This window comes from Jaculus jaculus, chromosome 1, assembly GCF_020740685.1.
Source record: "Jaculus jaculus isolate mJacJac1 chromosome 1, mJacJac1.mat.Y.cur, whole genome shotgun sequence".
Taxonomy (NCBI): domain Eukaryota; kingdom Metazoa; phylum Chordata; class Mammalia; order Rodentia; family Dipodidae; genus Jaculus; species Jaculus jaculus.
Genome location: NC_059102.1, coordinates 298,367,525 through 298,390,733, shown reverse-complemented (window position 1 = coordinate 298,390,733; position 23,209 = coordinate 298,367,525). Strand labels below are relative to the sequence as shown.

The window sequence follows — 23,209 nt, the reverse complement described above, 5'->3', positions numbered from 1 at the left end:
CGGACTATGTACAAAGGAGGCAGGGAGATGAGCACAGTGTTCATCACTGTTTCCTGGCTGTGGATGGATGTGACTAGCCCCCTCAAGCTCCTGTCACCGTGATGGACCGTGTCCCTTGAACTGTAAGCTAAAACAAACCCTTCCTTTCTTAAACTGCTTTTGTTACACATTTGTTTTAGCAGTGAGAAAGGTAAATTGGTGTAGAGATTTAGTTATTAGCTGCCAAACATTACAGCCAAAAGTCTGGGCAGGTGCCAGACATGGTGGCTCATACCTGTAATCCTAGAGCTCTGGAGTCTGAGGTGGGAGGGCTACTGTGAGGTAGAGGCTAGCCTGTGCTACAGGGTGAGCTCCAGGTTAGCTGAAACTAAGAAGAGATCCTTCCTCAAAAAGTCAATCAATCAATCAGGGATGTGGAACATGATTTTTCTATTTATTATTTGCCAGTTAATTCCCTTTGCTCTGTCTCATTCTTTGCTGTATTTCATGTATCTGAGTTAGGAGTTTGTCAGATTTTTCAGGGAGGTTTTGCTAACTTCCTTGTTAACTTGTAAATTTTTCTTCTGCCATTGTGTTCAATCTTCTGAATGTCCATCTTAAAATTGACTCTGAGAGGTAAAAGAATTGTTTTAGTGTTATTATACCATCAACCAGAATCCATTAATATTTTGATTTTTTTTATTACCAACTTTCATGATTGTAAATAATATCCCATGGTAATGCCCTCCCTCCCCCACTTTCCCCTTTGAAACTCCACTCGCAATCATATCCCCTCCCCCTCTCAATCAGTCTTTATTTTGATGTCATGATCTTTTCCTCCTATTATGATGGTCTTGTGTAGGTAATGTCAGGCACTGTGAGGCCATGGATATCCAAGCCATTTTGTGTCCGGAGGGAGCACGTTATAATGAGTCCTACCCTTCCTTTGGCTCTTACATTATTTCCGCCACCTTTTCTGCATTAGACCTTAGACTTGGAAGGTGTGATAGAGGTATTTCAGTGCTGAGCACTCCTGTCACTTCTTTCCAGCAATATGATGCCTTCTGAGTCATCCCAAGGTCACTGCCATCTGAAAAGAGAAGGTTCTCTACCAAAAGTGAGAGTAGCATTAATATATGGGTATGAACACTAAGAGAAGTGCTTACTGGGCAGTTTGATGAGCATAATATATAAATTTAGTCAGACAGCAACAGACATTACACCCCTAGGGCTCATGACTACCCCTGTTTTAAGTTTTCAGTATCAGGGCTATATTCCCTGCCATTGAGTGGGCCTCCAGTCCAATTAAAGGGAAGTTGGTTTCCACCACGATAGACCACCATAATTCAGTTGAAATGAAATCTGTCTCTAGGTTTTCTGAGGATTACTCCATTTCCTCTTAGATGTGGTGCTTTAAGGGCTCTGGGGCCCAAGTGAAAGTCGAGCTGTTTACCATACCAAGCTTCAGCTTAGCAGATCTTAGCTTCAGTTTTATCTCTGTGCTCTCCACCATGGCAGAGTGACCTTAATGCCTCAGCTGCCCATGAGAGAGGCTGAAAACCCACCCTTCCAAGCTCATGAAAGACTCTCCAAAGCAGTCTGACTATGTCCTGAGATCTATAAGAATCCTTCCCGACAAAGAATTTCAGGCAACCCCATCTGTTGACTGACAGTGTTTTTCAATATAAAACTAGACAAGGAAATACAATAATAACTTTCTAGAGTGACAGTAACACAATTTTAAATAGAGTGGCAATAGCTAGGAATGGCACATAGTAGACAGATATGGTGAACATAACAGGTAATTTTGAAACCATTTACTGATCACAATTTACTGAGAAATGTTTCCATTAAGGACAAGTAAAACAGGTGACTTAACAAGCTTGGTGTCTGCATGTATCTATGCATGTTGCAGTCAGGTTTGTATTGCTGGCAGAAATCACCTGACCCAGAGCAACTTTTGGGACAAAAGAATTTATTTTGGCTTACAGACTCGAGGGGATGCTCCAGGATGGCAGGGAAAATGATGGTATGAACAGAGGTGGATATCACTTCCTGGCCAACGGCAGGTGGATAACAGGAACAGGAGAGTGTGCCCAACACTGGCAAGGGGAAACTGGCTATAACACCCATAAGCCTGCCCCCAACAATACACTGCCTCCAGGAGGCCTTAATTCCCAAATCTCCATCAGCTAGGAATCTAGCATTCAGAACACCTAAGTTTATGAGGGACACCTACCTGAATCAAACCGCCACAATGTGTGTGGGGTGCACAAGTGCCATGGTGTGCACGTGGAGGTCAGGACAACCCCTGGTGTCAACCCCTTGCCTCAACCTGGTGTGAGTCCCTTGTTTGCTGCTATGTACACCAGGCTAAGTGGCCATAAGCTTCCGGGGAGTCTCCTGTCTCAGCTTCCCACCTGTCTGTATGAACATTGGAATTAGAGGTACGTGCCACCGTGTCTGGCCTTCTGTAGGCTCTGAGGATCCAAATTTATGTATGCACAAGTATTTTAACACTGAGTCATCTGCCCAGCTCTATAACTGGCTTTTAATTATTTCTCTGTGCATAACTCTAAGAAGGCAGCATCTTAATTTCCTATTTCAAAACTGAGATAAGGCAAAGAGAAGGTATTTTTCTTTTCTTTTCTTTCTTTCTTTTTTTTTTTTTTTTTGAGGTAGGGTCTCACTCTAGTCCAGGCTGACCTGGAATTCACTATGTAGTCTCAGGGTGGCCTTGAACTCATGGTGATCCTCTTACCTCTGCCTCCCAAGTGCTGGGATTAAAGGTGTGTGCCACCACGCCCGACTAGTTTTTTTTGGAGAAGGTATTTTTCTATGATCTCACAGTGACTCAATCAAATTTTTTAAGATAAATTTTATTTGTATTTATTTGAGAGAGAGGCAGAGAAAGCATGAGAGAGAGAAAGAGACTATGAATAGGTGCACCAGGGCATCCAGCCACTGCAGATGACCTCTAAATGCATGTGCCACTTTGTGCATCTGGAAAATTGAATCTGCGTCCTTTGGCTTTGCAGGCAAGTGCCTTAACCACCAAGCCATCTCGCCAGCCCCCTCAATTAACTTTTTTTTTTTTCAAGGTAGTCTTGCTCTAGCCTAAGCTGACCTAGAATTCACTTGGTAGTGTCAGGGTAGCCTTGAACTCATGGCGATCCTCCTACCTCTGCCTCCTGAGTGCTGGGATTAAAGGTGTGCGCCACCACACCCATCTTCAATTAACTTTTTAACAGGAGGATCTAAACTCTGTCTTCCAGGGGCATTTGTGGCAGAGTAGCTAATAGATACCTTCTCTACCCAGTCACTCTTCAGTCTAGAGACTTGACACTTCATGACAACCTGGTCAAAGACCTAAAGAGTGACTTGAGAACCATATCCACTCTGATTTCTGTTACCAACTATCCCATGGGAAAGTTGTTCATTATCATTTTTATAGTATGGAATGACTTAATGAATCAGTTGGTGGTTTCTGGGTCTAATGCATTTGATTCCCAATGAAACAAGAAATTTAGAACATAAACTGATCAAGAAAACATTCTATTAGTCATCGAGGCATTAGTTGGATAATGTTTATTTACTATTTAGGTACAACTTTTAAAATTTTATTTGTGTGTGTGTGTGCATGTGCATGTGTGCACATGCGTATGCATGCCACCACACGTTGCCTTGCATCCAGTGTTATGTAAGTGTTTGGAAACCAAACCCAGGCATGCGCCTTTAACTTTTGAGCCATCTCCCCAGCCCAGGAACAACTCTTTTGAGGGCTTTCAGCAATGCGGGTTGGAGATAATAAAAAAGACAAAAGGAGATATAGCCTTACTCAGTTGGATTTTATAATTTAGTGTCGAAATAATAGTATCAAATACTTCAGTAGTTAATGTCTTTCTCACTTTTCTAGGTATCTCTAAAGTTCTTCCAAATTTGGTTCTTTCTCTTGACTCATGTTCGTTCAAGTTGGAAACCCTCCTAGAGAGTTCTGCTATGGTTTTTGAAGAATGGGGTGAAATTAATGGAAAACTTACTGAAATTAAAAACATGTTGGATACATTATTAAACATTATTGGCACTGTTCCACAATACATGGACATGGATTCTGGCTCGTAAGTTCCTGTGACTTTTTCCTTCTGGGAGAAAGTTTTTAAAGCTTTATCACAATATGTTTCACATACCATGAAATCTACCCTTTAAAGTGTACACAAAGTAGTTCTCAGCTGGTCATGGTAGTGCACGCCTTTCATCCCAGCACTCAGGAGGGAGAGGTACGAGGATCACTACAACTTCGAGGCCAGCCTGGAACTACGGAGTGAGTTTCAGTTCAGCCTGGGCTAGAGTGAGTTATTACATAACTCCTTGTTGTAAGAAGTAACTAGGATCCCAAGAGAACTATATTACTTCCATCTGGTGATGCCACCCCAGTGACCTAAGTACTTTCTGGATTTTTTTTTTTTTTTTTTTTTTGAGGTAGGGTCTCACTCTAGCCCAGGCTGACCTGGAAGTCACTATGGAGTCTCAGGGTGGCCTCGAACTCATGGCGATCCTCCTACCTCTGCCTCCCAAGTGCTGGGATTAAAGGCGTGCGCCACCATGCCCAGCTGTACTCCCTGGTTTTGAAGGTTCTATGACCCAACATCACCATACCAAGAGCAAGCTTCCAAAACATGAAACCTTGGGGGCTAAATCACATGTAAACCAAAGCATCTATTCACCATCCTTTCTCACCGCAAGAGCCCCGAGCAACCTCCTTACTTGCCTCCTTCCTTGTTCTTATGTGTGATCCTTTACAAACCTGAAGTTACACACTCTTACTTTGATGTCTTCTTCCACTTCATAGCACATGCTCTAACATTAGCATGCATTTTCTTGGCCGGGCATGGTGGCGCACGCCTTCAATCCCAGCACTCAGGAAGCAGAGGTAGGAGGATTGCCATGAATTCAAGGCCACTCTGAGACTACATAGTGAGTTCCAGGTCAGCCTGGGCTAGAGTGAGACCCTACCTCGAAAAACAAAAACAAAACAAAACAAGATGCATTCTCTTTAGTCTTTAGTTCTTTTTTATTGTTTTGGTTTTTCAAGGTAGAATCTCACTTTAGCCCAGGCTGACCTGGAATTCATTATGTAGTCTCAGTGCAGCCTAGAACTCATAGTGATCCTCCTACCTCTACCTTCTGAGGGTTGGGATTAAAGACATGCACCACCATGCCCAGGTCTTTAGTTCTTTTTTGCATATGATATGAGGTAAGATTTTAAATTCATTCTTTTGTAAATGATATTGTTCAAGCATCATTTGTCAACTAGACTATTTTTCTTCACTAACTGATATTGGCATCCTTGATGAAAATCAGTTGAGTATAGACATAGATTTATTTCAAATGATCACTTCTATCTCATTGATCTATATGTTTATCCTTGTGCCAGTAACTTGATCTTAATTACTTTTGCTTAGTAATAAGGTTGTTTTAAATTATTATTAGGAACATATTTTGTATGGGTACATCATGTGTTGGTACCATCCTTTCTCTCCTCCCTGCTCCCACTTTACATGAGGCCCCTCCTCACTGGGGTTGCAGGAATTTCCCCGTGGGGTTGTGGGTTATGCTTTGTGGGAGCAGCAGTCAGTTGTTGGAGGGAGGCAATGCCTCTGGGCATGACGTTCCAACCTGTGAATCTTACAATCCTTCTACCACCCTCTTCCACAAAATTCCCTGAGCCTTGGTGGTGTGTTTTAAGTCTACTTAGTGATAAGCTCTTAGGAGCCCCTGGATCTCTGCTTTGGTAGGTGTTGAGGAGCCTCACTGTCTGTTTTCTTCACCCTGGTGCTGATTGTCAGGCTCACCATGGAAGCATCTCCCTAATTCTTCTATGGTTTCACCTGAGTCTTTTTTTTTTTTTGGTTTTTCGAGGTAGGGTCTCACTCTAGCCCAGGCTGACCTGGAATTCACTATGGAGTCTCAGGGTGGCCTCGAACTCACGGTGATCCTCCTACCTCTGCCTCCTGAGTGCTGGGATTAAAGGCGTGCGCCACCATGCCCGGCTCTCACCTGAGTCTTGACTGAGAAACGAGAGGTGGTTTATTTCCATGGGTCTCACTACCTTCTGCAAAAGAAGAGCAGAGTGAAATCAGCAGAGTTAAATTGGATAAGTGTTATTGATTTGGGGAGATTCTGATGGATGCAGCCCCTCTTTTAGCCAAAGACTAGTGGGAGCTTGTCATTGGAGAGCATAATCTTTGTCTCCATAGGATTCTGACCTGGTTCCCAGTTCCAGATATGGGTTCCTGTCTATAGCAGACAGCTCCAGGTTCACTGAGATGAACTTTCGGATCAGACACAGATATGGAGGAAGGGGTATTTGTTGAAGCTTACAGATCCAGGGGAAGATCCATTATGGCAGAAGAAGCTGGCCTACCTTCACGGACCAAGCAGAGAGAGAGAAGCACAAGCCCCAAGCCAAAAGCCACACAGTACACTTCAGGAACTCCAGCTTTGCATATCTTTAGATTGAAATCTGAAACCCACCACCACACCTTAAGCTCCACACAGTGATACTGCCTCCAGCCAGGTGGCTGCAGATGCAAACTACAAACAGACAACTGAATATATTGGGGGTCATCTATTCTATTCAAACCACCACATAGCCAATCAGAAAGCCATTGGTTACCCACCAAGGCTGTGTGCCACCATTGCACTGGTGTGCACTTCTTGTTGGGCTGGTTGTTTCTGAGTAGCTTAGACCCCTGCTTGCTCACACTGTTGTTGGCCACTTCCCCCCAGTAACTCATGTAGCACTTTCCAGCCCTAGCTAGGCTCACTGTCTGGAGACTGGCTCTCTTCCCAATTCCAGCCAGGTCTCTCCGTGTTCTGTGTCAGCAACATATGGTATCATCAGCAATAAGGTCTTACCTTTTACCTCAGGTGGGTAATCAAGTGCTTTGACAGAAGCCTGTCTTGTTCTGGGGACCTTGTAGGTCTCTTCAATAGCTCAATGTGGATAGCATCTATTTGTGGTACTATGAGTTATAGGTCAGAGCCCCAAATTTTTAAGGTTAGGCTTCATCCCACCCTCTTCAGGGCCTGTCTTTTCTGGTGCATATTGAGGGTTATATCTTTTAGTCTACCTTCAAGAAGAAAAGTTTCTATGGTACCAGTTAATTTGGGGTTTAGTTTTGTGTTTATTTCACCCCTGCCCTCTTCTTCCCCTTTTATCCCTATTGTCTGGGCCTCAAGTTCCCTATCCAGTATGCCAGCAAGTCAAGGTGATACAGATTAGGAACCAGAGATGAGAGAGACCATGCAGCCTTCGACTTTCTGTGAGTGTGTGTGTTTGTTGAGTGTGATCTGTTCCAAGTCCACCCATTTTCCTACATGTTTCATTGTATCATGTTTTATTACTGCTGAGTTGAATTACATTGAGTATATGTACCACAACTCCATTATCTATTTGTCCATTGATGGACACTTGGGTTGACTCCAGTTCTTAGCTATTATAAATTGAGCAGCTATAAACATGGTTGAGGAAATTTCTCTGCAGTGAAGCATGGAGCATTTAGGACAAATGTCCAGTAAGGGAATAACTGGGTCTGTTGATGGTTCTATATTCATCTTTTACAGGAATCTCCGTATTGATTCCATAGTGGTTGTACAAGTTTGCATTCCCACAAACTGTGGATAAGGGTTCCTCTTTCCCCACATCCTCCCCAACATTTGTTGTCATTTGATTTTTTGATGATTGTCATCCTTACTGGATTAAGGTGGAATCTCATGGTTGTTTTAACTTGCATTTCCCTAATGGTCAGGGATGTTGAATATCTTCTTTTTTTAAGAAAAGATTTTATTTTTTAAAAAGTTTATTTATTAGAGACAAAGGGGGGGGAGGGAGAATGAGCATACTAGGGTCTCTAGCCACTGCAAACAAACTCCAGACGCATGCGCCACCTTGTGCATCTAGCTAACATGGGACCTGGAGAATTGAACTGGGGTCCTTAGGCTTCACATGTATGTGCTTTAATTGCTAAGCCATCTCTCCAGCCCTGAACATATTCTTAAGTGAGTGTTAGCCATTTGTATTTCTTCCTCTGAGAACTCCTTATTCAGTTCTCTGCCCCAATTTTGGAGTGAGTTGATTTTTTTATTGTTTAGTTTTTTGAGTTCTTTGCAGATTCTAGATATTAGGCTTCTATCATTGGCATAGCTGGTGAAGGTTTTCTCTCATGCAGCAGGTAATCTATTGGCTCTGCTTATGGTATGTGTGTCTGTGCAAAAGCTTTTTAGCTTCATGAGATTGGTTGAGAAATTGTTTCATTTACTAGGCTATTGGGGTATTCCCTGGTCTCATATCATGGAGAGTTCCTCCTGTTTTTTTCTTTAGTACTTGAAGAGTGTCAGGTCTTATATTGAGGTCTTTAATCCATTTGTAGTTGATTTTTGTGTATAGTGGGATGAGTGGGTCTGGTTTCATTTTTCTACATGTGGTTATCCAATTTGTCTAGCACCATTTGTTGAAGCTGTTTTCTTTTCTCCAGTCTATGTTATTGACACCTTTGTCAAAGGTCAAGTAGCTACTGACCTAAGGTCCAGGTCTACAATTCTGTTCCATTGGTCTATATTTCTTTTTTATGCCAGTACTATGGTGTTTTTGTTGCTATGGCTTTGTAGTATAGCTTTAGATTGGGTATGGTGATACCTCCAGAGGTGTTTCTTTAGCTGAGGATATGTCTGGATATCTGAAGCCTGCTACCATTCTATATGAATTTTGAGACCATTTTTTTCTATCTCTGTGAAGAATGATGCTGGAATTTTTATTGGTATCGCATTAAATTGTATATTGCTTTAGGAAGAATTATCATTTTCACAATATTCTACCTATCCAGGAACATGGGAGGTCTTTTCATCTGCTCAAGTTCTCCTCTATGTCTTTCTTCAGTGTTTTTGTTTGTTTGTTTTGTGGGTTTTTTTGTTTTGTTTTGTTTTTCAAGGTAGGGTCTCACTCAAGCTCAGGCTGACCTGGAATTCACTGGGTAGTCTTGAACTCATGGTGATCCTCCTACCTCTGCCTCCCAAGTGCTGGGATTAAAGGCATGCACCACCACACCTGGTCATATTTCTTCAGTGTTTTTATGTTTTCATTATATAGGTCTTTAACATCCTTGGTTAGTGTGACTCCAAGGTATTTAATTATTTTGTGACAATTAAAAATCGGACAGCCTCGTTGATTTCATTTTTTGTATATTTCTCCTTTGTATATAGAAAGGCTACTGATTGTTGTGTGTTGATTTTGTATCCTGCCACTTTGCTTAAAGAATTAATCACCTTTAGAAGTTTTGAAATGGAGACTTTCAGGTCACTTATGTATAGAATCATGTAATCTTCAAATAGGGCTAATTTGACTTCTTCCTTTCTAATTCATATCCCTTTTACTTCTTTCTCCTGTCTTATTGCTTGGGCTCAGACTTCTAGTGCTATGTTGAAGAACAGCGGTGAGAGTGAGCCCCCATCTCTTGTTCTGGATCTCAATGGAAACTACTTGAGTTTTCCCCCATTAAGTATTATTTGGGCTTTAAGTGCTTTACATACAGTCTCTAGTGTGTTGATATAAACCTCCCAAGCCTATTCTTTCCAGCATTTTGATCATGAAGTGGTGCTGTATTTTGTCAAAGACCTTCTCTGCATCAATTGAAATAATCTTGTGGTTCTTGTGATTAAATTTATTTATGTGGTATATTATATTGACCAATTTCCATATGTTAAACCATCCCTGCATCTCTGGGATGAATCCTGCTTGATAAAGGTGGATAATGCTTTTGATGCGTTGTTGAATTTGGTTTGTGAAGATTTTGTTCAGGATCTTTGCATCTAAGTTCACCAGGGCTATAGACCTATAGTTTTCTTCTCTTGTATCTCTGTCTAGTTTTGGTATTAAGGTGATTCTAGTTTCATAAAAGAAGTTGTGAAAGATTCTCTGCTCTCTGATGATGTGAAACACTTTGAGAAAAATTGGCCTCAGTTCTTCAATGAAGGTTTGATAGCATTTGGGTGAGAAACAATCTGGTCCTGGACTTTTCTTTTTGGAGAAGTTTTTTATTACCTTTTCAGTTTTGATGAATGTGATAGGTTTGTTTAGGAGATTAATCTTCCCTTGAGTTTAGTTTTGGTAGGTGGCATGTGACTAGGAATTCATCCATTTCTTCCAGATTATCCAATTTTATGGAGTAGAAGTTTGAGAAGTATGTCCTGATAATTTTTCCAATTTCATTGATGTCTGTTGTGACCTCACCATTTTCATTTCTAAATTTGTTAATTTGAGGCTTCTCTTTTTTTTTTCTTTTTTTTTCTTGTTTATCAAATTGGCCAAGGGTTTATCAATCTTTTTTTTTTTTTTTAAAGAACCAGCTCTTCATATAATCGATTATCTTAGTTCCCAATTCATTAATGTCTGCTCTGACCTTGATTACTTCTTTCCATCTGGAGCTCTTGGAGTTGCATTCTTCTTGTTTTTGCCTTTAGGTGGATGGTTAGTTAATTCATCGGCAATTTCAAAAGCTGAGTGCTCTAAGAGATGATTCTGCTCAAGTTCATTTATGTGATGGTTGGTTTTTTTTTTTTTTTTTTTTTTGATCATTTGCTTCCAGTTCAGCAATTCTCTTGATCTAGGTCACATAGCTTATTATGCTTTCATTTGGGGATTCAACTTCTGTTTTCTGTATGGTCTCATTGGAGATATTCATTATGGGATTAGGCATTAGGGAGGTGAGGAGGAAACAGGGAGCTCTGCTCTACTCCTGCTGTGTGAGAATCCTCCAGAGCACAGCATCCCAGCAATAAGTTTTGAAATTGGGAAGCATGAGTTCTTTTCCCTGACTCTTTCTTTTAGCTATTCTGTTTACCTTGCAATTCCAAATAAGTTTTAGAATAGGTTTGCCAGTAATTTTGAAGATGTCAGCTAGGCTTCTCAAAAAGAATATTTTTAAATGTATACACCGAAATAGAAGTATTTCTGTCTTAAAAATGCAGTCTTCCTCTCTGGGATGCCTGTAATCCCAGCCTGCAGGATGCTGAGGCAGTAATATTGCTGTAAAATTGAGGCTAGCATGAGCTGTGTAGTCACACCCAAGCCAGTCTAGGCTACAGTATGAAAACCTTTCTCAAAACAAAGCTAAAACAAAGCACACAAAGCAATGTGGACTTCTGACGAATGAACAAGGGATTTAAAAATTATTGGAATCTTCTTTAATTTCTTTCTGTGATATTTGAAAATATATAATTTGTGTATTATATATCATTATGACTTATATCATATGTGTACTTTTTTGTTAAATTTATTCCCAAGTATTTATTTTAGGTCATTATAAGAGGAATTATTTTCTTAATTATATTTCTGATTGTTGCATGTATATAGAAATATAATTGACTTTTTCATATTGATCTTTTAGAATTTATTTTGAGAAAGAGAGAGGGGGGCAGGTAGAGAGAATGGGCACGCCAGGACCTCCAGCCACTGCAAATGAACTCCAGACACGTGCCACCTTGTGCATCTGGCTTATGTGGTTCCTGGGGAATCAAGCCTGGGTCCTTTAGCTTTGCAGGCAAGCACCTTAACAACTAATTCACCTCTGTGTATATTGACCTTATATCCTGCAACCTTGCTGAACTTATTTGTGAGTGAAAATAATCTTTAGGCTGGGGAGATGGCTCAGAAGTTAAAGCACTTGATTCCAAAGACTGAGAACCCAGGTCATCACTTCCCAGAACTCGTGTAGAACCAGATATGCAAAGGGGCACATGTGTCTGAAGTTTGTTTGTAGCAGCAGGAGACCCTGGTATATGTCCTCGCTCTTTCTCTCTCCCTCTCCTTCCTTACAAATAAATAATTACTAAATATTTTAAAAAGAATAATCTTGCCAGGAGTGGTGGCACATGCCTTTAATCCCAGCACTGGTAGGAGGATTGGTGGGAGTTCGAGGCCACCCTGAAACTACATAGTGAATTCTAGGTCAGCCTGGGCTAGATTGAGACCCTACCTCAAAAAAAAACAAACCAAAAAAAAGAATAATCTTTCTTATTTTTCCATATATGAGCTGATGCTATCTATTCAATACGGATGTATTTTTTTCTTGATAAATGCCCTGGTTAGAACCTCAGTACAATATTGAATGGAAGATGTGAAGGTAGACATACCAGTCTTGTTCCTATTGATAGGAGAAAAGCTGCCTGTCTTTCATAATAAAGTGTGATATCCATTGTTGTGAGTTTTCATAGATATTTTCAGATGTTTTTTTCTATTTCTTGTTTTTTGAATGTTTTGTTTTTTTTTTTTTTCAAGGTAGGGTCTCACTCTAGCCCAGCTGACCTGGAATTCACTATGTAGTCTCAGGGTAGCCTTGAATACATGGCCATCCTCCGACCTCTGCCTCCCAAATTCTGGGATTAAAGGCATGTGCCACCACGCCCTGCCTTATTGAAGGGTTTTTAAAAAAATATTTAATTTATTTGAGAGAGAGAGTGAGAGAGAATCAGAGATAGAGAATAGGCATGCCAGGGCCTCCAGCCCCTGCAAATGAACTCCAGACAATGTTCTGCCTTATGCATCTGGCTTATGTGGGTCCTAGGAAATTGAATCTAGTACTTCTGGCTTTGCAGGCAAGTGCCTCAACCACTAAGCCATTTTCCAGCCCTATTGAAGGCTTTTATATAAAAACATATTGGGTTTTGTCAAAGACTTCATGAATCTATTGATACAATCTTGTGATTTTTGTGTTTTATTATATCCATATGCTATATCACATATCAAACCCACTTTGCATATGTAGGGAAAGTCCCGCATGGTCAGGGTTTATGATACTTCTTATAGGTTGTTTGATTCTGTTTGTTAGTATTTTATTGAGGATTTTACATCCATGGTCTATATTCATACAAGATACTGGTCTGCTTTCTTCATTGGTGATGTTCTTGTCTGGTGTCATAACAGGGTGATATTGGCTTCATGAGATGAGTTTGGAAGTGCTTCCTCCTGTATTTTTGGAAGAATCATGAAATTAGTGTTAGTTCATGCTTGATCCTTTGATAGGACTCAGCCATGAAGCCAACCGTGGTCAATTTTTGATTACTGATATGATCTCTTATCATACGTCTTTTTTGTTTTTCGAGGTAGGGTCTCTCTCTAGCCCAGGCTGACCTGGAATTCACTATGTAGTCTCAGGCTGGCCTCAAACTCAGTGATCCTCCTATCTCTGCCTCTCGAGTGCTGAGATTAAAGGTGTGTACCACCACGTCCAGCTTCGCCATAAGTCTTTTTATATTATTTATTTCTTCTCTAGTCACTTTCTATTTTTTGTGCCTTTTTAGGATTTTACTAATTTCATATTTAATCTAAGTTGTTGGTAAAATTGTTCATAGGATTTATATTAGTCTGTTTTCTATTACTATAACAAAATATATGATGATGGGTACTTTATAAAGAAAAAGGAGGGGCTGGGGAGATGGCTGAGCAGTTAAGATGCTTGTCTGCAAAGCCTAAGGACCCACGTTCGACTCTCCAGAACCCATGTAAGCCAGATGCACAAGGTGGCACCTGAGCACAAGCGGTGCATGCACGCAAGTGGCGCACATGTCTGGAGTTCGTTTGTTGTGGCTAAAGCCTGGCATGCCAGTTCTCTCTTTTTCTCATAGATTAAAAAAAAAGAAAAAGAAATGGGTTGGAGAGATGGCTTAGTGGTTAAGCACTTACCTATGAAGCCTAAGGGCCCCGGTTCAAGGCTCATTTCCCCAGTACCCACGTAAGCCAGATGCACAAGGTGGCATCTGGAGCCTGATAGCCCAAGATAAGGGAGCCCTGTGAGTTAAGCCTTTTGCTAGAGTCTCCTTAGATGCCTGTAACATAGCAGATTACTGTATCATGGTAGGAGCTCATTGTGAACGAGAAAGAATGCATGGCAAGTTGGGAAGCCAGAGACATTCTAGAACAGCTTAACTGTGTGGGAAGTGATTGGGGTCTGGCAAGAACTCCATTCACCCTTTCTGACAGTGTGCCCTTCCAGTAGGCCCTATCTCTCAAAGGCCCCACTGCCTCTCAACATAGCCACATTGAAGATCAAGGTTCCTTCATAGTGGCCTGTGGAGGATACACTCAAGCCACCTGCAAACCCTAACAAATTCCCTTAGGACACTTTTCATTCTGAAGGTCAGGTCTGATGCCCCTTCTGTCACTTGTGACTGCAGTAGTGTCTTGCTCTGCTTTCTTGCTAAGTGTAATAAACGTTTGTTAATGTTTGCGAAGGGCCATCTTTGCTTTGGCTGATTCCCTCTAGAGCTTTTCTATCTTCTATGGTATTAGTTCCTGTTCTAGTTACAGTGATTTACTTTTGCTTTCTTTAGATTTCTTGCACTATTTTCAGCCCCTCTCTCTCTCTCTCTCTCTCTCTCTCTCTCTCTCAAAAACACTCTCTCTCTCTGTGTGTGTGTGTGTGTGTGTGTGTGTCTGTAGTTGTGTAGCTGGGGGTTAAACTCAGGGTCTTGTGCATGTTAAACAAGCACTGTACTATTAAGCCGTGTCACCAACCCTATTCCAGTCTTAAAGAGAACTGTTAGGTTTCTGATTCAAAATCTTTCTTGTTTCTTAATAGAAAAGTATTTACAGCTTTAAGCCCCCCTCTAAGTACTTCTTTAGCTATATATTATAAATTTGGTATGTTGTATCTTTATTTGCACTAATATCAAAGTGTTTTATGATTAGTTTTTGTTGCAGTTACCTTTATGTTGCTAGGACAAACATCTAATCAGAAGCAGCTTATTGGAGGAAAGGGTTTATTTCAGGCTTCAAGTTTCTAGAGGAAGCTTCATCATGGTGGAGGAAACTGGCTCACTTCATCATATAACCTCAGCAGAAAGAAAGAGAACAGTCAGGGTTCAGGCTGACTTAGAACACACCTTAGGGCTGGACTCCACTCCACAGTCTGCCCCTGGGGATATCCCTCCTCCAGATGGGATTTAAGTAGAAAGATCATTTAAAAAATATTTTATTTTTATTTATTTATGAGACAGAGAGAGAGAGGGAGAGGGAGAGGGAGAGGGAGAGAGAGAGAGAGAGAGAGAGAGAGAGAGAGAGAGAGAGAGGGAGGGAGAGAGGGAGGGAGAGAAAGGGCATGCCAGGGCCTCTAGCCACTACAAACGAACTCCAGATGCATGAGCTACTTTGTGCACCTGGCTTTACGTGGGTACTGAGGAAACAAACCAGGGTCATTAGACTTTGTAGGCAAGCGCCTTAACTGCTGAGCCCTCTCTCCAGCCCAGTGTCCAGCATTTTTAGTCTGATGTATAGATCTCTCTGTGTTCAATTCCCTTAGAGATTGTTCAGCTTCCCAACTGTGTCAGTATTGTTTTTCAATAAATTTGAGAAGTTATCAGCCATTTTTCACTGAACGACTTTTTTCTGTTCCTTTTTCTTTCTCGTCATTTCTAGAGCATTAAGTGGTTTATTTAAAAAAAAAAACAACAACACAATTTTCATCCTTTTCCTTGGAAAACAGGCCATGTTTGCTTGGCATATCTCATGCTGGAAGTCTATCCCTGAGGGAATTTTAAAATTTATTAGCATTACATGAGAAGTCCCTACTTGGCTTGGGAGTGAATGAAAATTTTGTAAGTTTTTAGAATAGATAATATTGAGGGTAAAATCTATATTATCCCGGATATATCACGTCAGTTGACATCTATCATGGAGCTAGGCAAGCTATTTCAGTGACCAAATCAATATGCCAGGAAATTCAAGGCTTTGAAGTACCTTTGTCTATGTTCTCAAAAATTCTAAGTTTGCTATGTCCAGCTAAATAAAACCATTTCTTTTAGCTGATAGTTACTTATATACTGTCACTTATCTTTTTTTGCATAATTTTTTCCCTTAGGACATTGCAAACATATATATTTAAAATGATTCAACAATGGCTCTTGAATATAGGCAATGAAATCACCAATGGTAACATTGAACTTCATCGCAACGTATGTATCTGTAAAGCTTTGTGAGGTTAATTTGGCTGGTGGTTTCTTCAAAGGAAAGAAGTTCTACCTTTCCATTTTAAGCAAGAGGTTGGAAGAAAAAAAAAAGATGGAAGCTTATATAGTAATTACTTAGATGGGTTTCAGTGGAAAATTGATAAATGTAGCACAATATATGACAGAGGAACTCAATAAATAGTTGTTAAGCTAGGAAGAACATTCTGGCACTGCTAGTATTTTATGATATTGCTACATTCTTCTTTGGCAAAGTGCTTGATTTAGGTACTGATCTCCATACAATTTTCTCTCATAATCTGCCATAATGTCAGTCTTTTAATTAATTAATTAATTTATTTATGTGCATGCATGCATGCCAGAGTCTCTTGCTGCTACAATTGAATGCTTGTCTGGTTTTACATGGTGGCCTGGGTAAATGAACCCCAGACTGTTAGGCTTTGCAACCAAGTACCCTTAAACTCTGAACCAACTCCCCAGGTCCCCATTTTATTAAAACTATTGATTATAGGGCTAGAGAGATGGCTTAGCAGTTGAGGTGTTTGCTGGCAAAGCCAAAACACCCAGGTACAATTCCCCAGTACCCAAATAAAGCCAGATGCACAAGGTGGCGCATGCAGCTAGAGTTCGTTTGCAGTGGCTGGAGACCCTGGCACACCCATTCTCTTTCTATCTGCCTCTTTCTCCCTTTGTCTTTTGAATAAATAAATAAATAAATAAATAAATAAATAAATAAATAAATAAAATATTAAAAAAAATGAAACCAGGCATGGTGGTGCACACCTTTAATCACATCACTTGGGAGGTAGAGGTGGGAGGCAGATGTAGGAGGATCACCATGAGTTCGAGGCCACCCTGAGACTATATAGTGAATTCCATGTCAGCCAGGGATAGAGTGAGATCCTACTTCAAAAAACAAAACAAAACAAAACAAGATTATATTTGTGAATATAAATGAAATTCTTCTGTGTTTTGTTTGGGTTTAACTTTCAGTTCACCCATGACTAATTGCACAACCTTGATAATACCACTTATTCTCTGTAATATAACTTCGATAATGAAGATAGTGGTATCTTTTTGAGTTCATTTCAAAGATGGATTAATGTTCTATGTAACCAAAATGAGCCATTTCAGTGAAAGTCCAGTCCAGGCCACCAGAATATGACAGAACAGAAATTAATTTAGTGTAAGTGAGAAACATGAGGGACATGACCAGTGGAATGGAGTAGATGTGGGAACTTGGCTGTGACTTACAAAAAATGGCGACAGCCTTTTTAACTCTCCCATAAGAAAAGTTACCCTGTCTCCTGGTGTATTAATTATAAAATAAACATTAGCCAACATTGCTTTAGGGAGAGACACCCAGGCTAACTGAGGAGCTAGATGTATAAATGACTGTAGTAGAGATATTTAGAAAGAACCATAGAAAAATGAGAAAGGGAGCAAATGGAAGCTAGTGGAAATTAAAGACATATAGTGGATGGTGTGTAAGTCTAGAGAAAATGCATTAAGAAGAACCAGCAAGAAGGGCATTTGAAGAGTATGTTGCATCTCTTGCATTTTGTGAAGTTCCCTGTATTCCTGGGATCCAGTCTCAGCCATCACTGTAACGTAGAGGTTCCCGAAGTGTTCACAGTGCCCTTTGGGTTCCAATATTTCTATTCTCCTAAGCAAAAAGTAATACTTAACAGTATTAGGTAAGTTAAATAAACTTCCTTAGTACTTAATGCCCTAACAATTGAGTAATTTTTTTTTAAAGCAACACACATTTTATAAGAAAAATACCTAGCCGGGCGTGGTGGCGCACGCCTTTAATCCCAGTACTTGGGAGGCAGAGGTAGGAGGATCGCCATGAGTTCAAGGTCACCCTGAGACTACAGAGTTAATTCCAGGTCAGCCTGGACCAGAGTGAGACCCTACATTGAAAAACCAAAAAAAAAAAAAAAAAAAAAGAAAAATACCTAAAAATTACAAATGAGGTCTGGGGGTATGGCTCAGCAGTTGAAAGCACTTGTTTGCAAGCTTACTGGCTCAAGTTCAATTCCCCAGCACCCACATAAAAGCAGACACAAAGTGACACACACTTCTGTGAGCTCCAGCTCCTGTGACCATGGGACACAGATCCAGGAGTCTCCAGAAGTTCGTGAGCCAGCTAGCCTGGAGCACATGCTGTGGCCAGCAAAGAGACCTTGTGTGGAAGGAGACAACAAACACCCCAAGGTGCCCATACACACACATGCGCACACGCACACTAATCATTAAAAAGAAAACATTCACTAATGACTAATGTGCTGGATGGGCATTGTGAATTTTCTCTATCTTTGCATCAGATGTGACATTGCTACCCTCATTTCTGTTCCATGTTGACTTTTCTTTCACATAGCACTTGTTTTTAATCACACAACCGTCAGCCAACAAGCTTTGAAAACACAGGATGTTGCGCTGGGGAGCTGGCTCAGTGGATAATTACTGCACAAGTCTGAGGCCCAGAGTTCAAATCCTCAGCATCTATGTAAATGCTGGGTGGGCCCATTGGCCCAACTGTAATCCCAGCACTCAGGAGGGGCAAATTGGCTGTCTAGATTAGTTGAATTGGTGAATTCGGGCCTCTGCCTCAGCAAATAAAGTGGAGATCTACACAGGAAAACACCTTATCTCTGGCCTCAACATACACATGTCGACATACATGTACCCACACATACATGAGCACACATACACACACACATGCACAGCACACACACATACATACACAAAAAAGATATGTCATCAAAAATGACATGTATACCTGATGCTGAAACTATGAACTGTGAACTGAACTGCATCAGGTTCATGCCACCATGTCTAGCAGATGTCCCACCCACATCACTATTTCGTTCAATTTAAAGTCCCACAAGATCCTTTTAAGTTCTTTGTGGAGCACCTTGGGCCTTGGTGCACAGTTTGGGAACTTGAACTTTAATGATTTAACACCCTGGTCAAGCTAAAGAAGAGAGAAAAGAAAATAGGATTTCATTAGCTAAGTACTGATCATTTGGTTATTGCATTGTTGAAGGTTGGGCACAGGTATAATCATTTCTATTTTTAAAATATTTTTTTGTTTGTTTATTTTTATTTATTTGAGAGTGGCAGAGAGAGAAGGTGGGGGGCAGGAGAGAAAGAATGGGCATGCCAGGGCCTCCAGCCACTGCAAATGAACTCCAGATGCGTGCACTCCCCCTTGTGCATCTGGCTAATGTGGGTACTGGGGAAGTGAGCCTCGAACCAGTGCCCTTAGGCTTCACAAGCAAGCACTTAACCACTAAGCCATCTCTCCAGCCCCGTTTCTATTTTTTAAATGTGGTATGGCTTTCACTGTTTTAAAACGGATCATTTGGGGCTGAAGAGATGGTTCAGCAATTAGAGTTGCTTGCTTGCAAACCCTGACAACCCAGGTTCAATTCCTCAGTACTCACATAAAGCCAGGTATACAAAGTGGCACATGTGTCTGGGGTTCATTTGCAGTGAGTGGCAAGAGGCCCTGGGGTGCTCACTTTCTCTCCTCACAAATAAATAAAAAATATTAAAAAATAAAAATAAGATGGGTCATTTGTAATATTATCACTTTTAACAGATGGCTGAACTGCATATATCTATGATCCAGTGGATGGTAAATTTGCTGATTGTGATGGTTCCTGACCTTACTGAACCATGCATTGTCCCAAAGCTGGAGGAGGAAATTAAGGAGGATGAGCAGCAACATCAGGAAAGAATTACAGACGTAGAGCTAAAAGCCTTTGGACTGACCAGAAAGTTGGCGCAGTATTCCAGCTATTTGAACAGGTGACACTGTCTGGTTACTGTCTTACTGCCAATTGGAAATTAAATGCCGTAAAGCAGGGAAAATGGTGAAGGAGCCAACAGGTTATTTTAAAACCTTGAAAGACAGGAGGATTGTGAGTCCCAGGCCAGGATGACTACATAGTGAAGCCCTGTCTCAGAAACACAAAGAAGTATTAGGGGCTGGAGAGGTGGCTTTGCAGTTGAGGCATTCACCTGCAGAGGCTAATGGCCTGAATTTAATTCCCCAATACCCAGGTAAAGCCAGATGTGCCAAATGGCACATGCATCTGGAGTTGGTCTGCAGTGGTTAGAGGTCCTGGTGTGCCCATTCTCTCTCTGTCTGTCTTCTCTCTATCTCTCTGTGCTTACACATAAATAAAATAAAATAACTAAAAAAAAAAAAAAAAACAAAAAGAAATATTAGTTCAGCAGTTCTAGCTTCAACACTGGGTCCAGTTGGAATATAGGGTTAGGATGTCCTTACAATAGCTTTAGGATTATTTTAGAAACAGTATTAACAGAGGAAGAATAGAAAGTGTATAGGTGTAGGGACAAGCAGAAGTTTCAAAAAGAAAAAGGATCTGTTTCGTTGTATAAAATTCATTTTGCATTTTTATGGAGGCATTTAATGTGCTTATTGGTGCTAATGCTACATAAAGTTGAATCTGTACCTTTGTTTACGCCACTAAATTTGTGTGTGTGTGTGTGTGTGTGTGTGTGTGTGTGTGTGTACACAGGTGGTACATGTGTGTATGCAGAGACACATGCCCGGTACACACACATGCAGAGGCCAGAGGGGAACATCGGAGGTTCTCCTCTATTCTTCTTCTGCCGTGTTCCCTTAAGACGGTTTCTTCCTGAACTTGGAGCTGCTGTTTTCCAGCTAGACTGGGTGACCAGTGAGCCTCAGCAATCCTGATACTGCTCCCTCAACTCTAGGGTTACAGGCGTGTATGGCCATGCCTGCCATTTTATATGGTGGGGGTGGTGACCCGTGCCTATAATTCCAGCACATTGGACTGAAGGAAGGAGAATCAGGAGTTCAAGATCAGCCTTGGCTACACAGTGACTTTGAGGCCAGCCTGTCCCCAGAAGAAAAAGGAAAGAAAAACCAGTATCATATCCAAACATAAGACTCACACCAAATAACGATGACGCCTGAAAATTGTAATCTGTTAACTGAAATGAAAGCTTCATTGTGCCTTTAAGTTTGGGAAGTAGCTCTTATCATTGAATTTGTCCTTCATTTCAATTCAAGTGTATCAATGGTCAAAGATGAGATGGATGGAGACCATGAAGAAGACAAAGGAGAGAGATTTAGAAATGGACAAATCATTGCATTAGTGAGCCAGTACCTTAGTTATTACAGTAAAATTTATGATTAAATAAATGCCTTCTGGATTTTAAACTCTTAAGAGAATCAACAAAAAATAGACTATGCTAAAAATATTATTAGTCAGCTTCCTATTTCTATTAGGAAGTTCCTAGGATAATTAACTTTAATGAGAAGAGGTGTGTCTGGCTCACGGTGCTGGATGTTGCAGTCCAGGCGGCGCCACCGTTGCAGGAGCACGTGAGGGAACAGCATTCTCCCTTTACAGCAGGATGCGGAAGGGGAAGGGGAAGGGGAAGAGATTAAGGGCCACAGTCCCCTTTAAGGGCACACCACCAACCACGAAGGACCTCCACTAGGACCACTTCCTGAATGTCTCAGCACCGCCCCCTGGTGGTGGAGAGGGAGGAGCAAGCCGGGAAGGAGGGTGGAGTGATAATCCTCCCAGTCTTCCTCCCTGCCTCCCTCTCTCTCACTCCTTCTCGCTCTCATTCCCTCCCTCTCCTCTCTCGGCAGCTGTTGCAAAGGGATGGTCAGAGCACTGGCTCTGACTAGAGCAGCTCACTTTCAAAAAAACCCTGCGAAGGACATTCAGAAACTGGATCAAATGAAGGTAATCACGCTTTCCCTTAGTTTCGTCTTTAGCAAGTTTTCCAAGTCTAACTGATTTAAAACAGACTGCACATGTTTGAAGTATACACGTCTGTAATGCACGAAGCCATTCAAATAACCCCGATAAACGTGGTGAATGTGTCTGACACACTCAAATTTACACCCTTTCTAATCTCTCCTTTCAACCTCATCTCAATCCCGGGAGCTATATGACCCACTCTCTGACCCTGAAGTTCGCATTTTCTAGAATTTACATAAGTAGAATCATACAGAATGTGATTTCTTTGGCCTGATTTTTTTTTATTTGTGTGTGTGTGTCACACATATATATGTGCACGTGGAGGCTAGAGGTTGATGTTGGGTGAGTGCTCTCCTCAGTCACTGTCCTCTTTATTTCCTGAGACAGGGTCTCTCACTTGTGTCAAGGTCCCCAGATTGGGCTAGTCTAGCTAGCCAGTTTGCCTCATGGGTCCTGTGTCCACTTCCCTCAGTGTTGGGAGTAAAGGTGGTCATCAGGCCCACCCAACATTTCTGTGAGTGCTACAGAGCCAAACCCTCGTCCTCACGGCAAGCATATGGCCACGGAGGCATCTCCCCAGCCCGTGGTCTGACTTTCTTGGCTGAGCTGAACTATGATAAGATTCACTCATATTGTTTTTATCAAAAGTTCCTGCATTTCAGTTACTGAGTTGTTGTATTTGTCACTTGTCATCACTGTAACAAAATACCTGAGAAAACCAACTTGAAAGGAGACACTATTATCGCTCCTTGTTTCAGGTGTTTCAGTCAATGGGCAGCTGGCCCCATTGCTTTGGGCCTTGTTGGAGGCAGAACATCATGGCAGAGGGAGTTTGATGGAGTAGAGTTCATCACGGCAGCCAGAGGAGGGAGAGAGAGAGAGAAAAAAAAAAAAACAGGAAGGGTCTAGGGATAAGAGAAGCCAGGTGTGGTGTTGCACGCCTTTAATCCCAGCACTCGGGAGGCGGAGGTAGGAGGATCTCCATGAGTTCAAGGCCACCCTGAGAATCCACAGTGAATTCCAGGTCAGCTTGGGCTAGAGTGAGACCCTACCTCAAAAAACCAAACAAGAAAAAGAAACACCCTTGAAAGATACACCCTCATCTACTTCTCCAACAAAGCCCTATCTTCCACTCGCCCTTTCAGAAGAACTTCCTGGAGGATTAACCTGTTGATGGGAGTTTTCCCCTCACGATCCCATCACCTCTCAGTGGCACCACTCACTGACCCTTTGAGGGGACACTTCCTATCAAAAGCCCAACAGCATTTTTTTTTATTGAGTGACTATACACAATTTATCCATCCACTGTTGACAATGGAGTTGTTTCCAATTTTTTATTTTTTTTTAAATCTTTTTAAAATATTTTTGTTTTTTTACTTGCAAGCAGAAAGAGATAGAAGACAGACAGAGAAAGGGCACGACAGGGCCTC

General features: G+C 41.3%; 1 protein-coding gene across 1 annotated transcript in view; it reads left to right on the top strand.

The window, feature by feature from the left end:
- Positions 1-23,209, top strand: part of Axdnd1 (axonemal dynein light chain domain containing 1) — a 94,430-nt gene that overhangs the window by 40,063 nt on the left and 31,158 nt on the right. The window contains exons 16-19 of the mRNA XM_004658874.2: positions 3,896-4,097; positions 15,891-15,984; positions 19,607-19,815; positions 21,665-21,761. Coding sequence (XP_004658931.2) covers positions 3,896-4,097; positions 15,891-15,984; positions 19,607-19,815; positions 21,665-21,761 — 602 coding nt within the window. The remainder of the gene's footprint in view (positions 1-3,895; positions 4,098-15,890; positions 15,985-19,606; positions 19,816-21,664; positions 21,762-23,209) is intronic.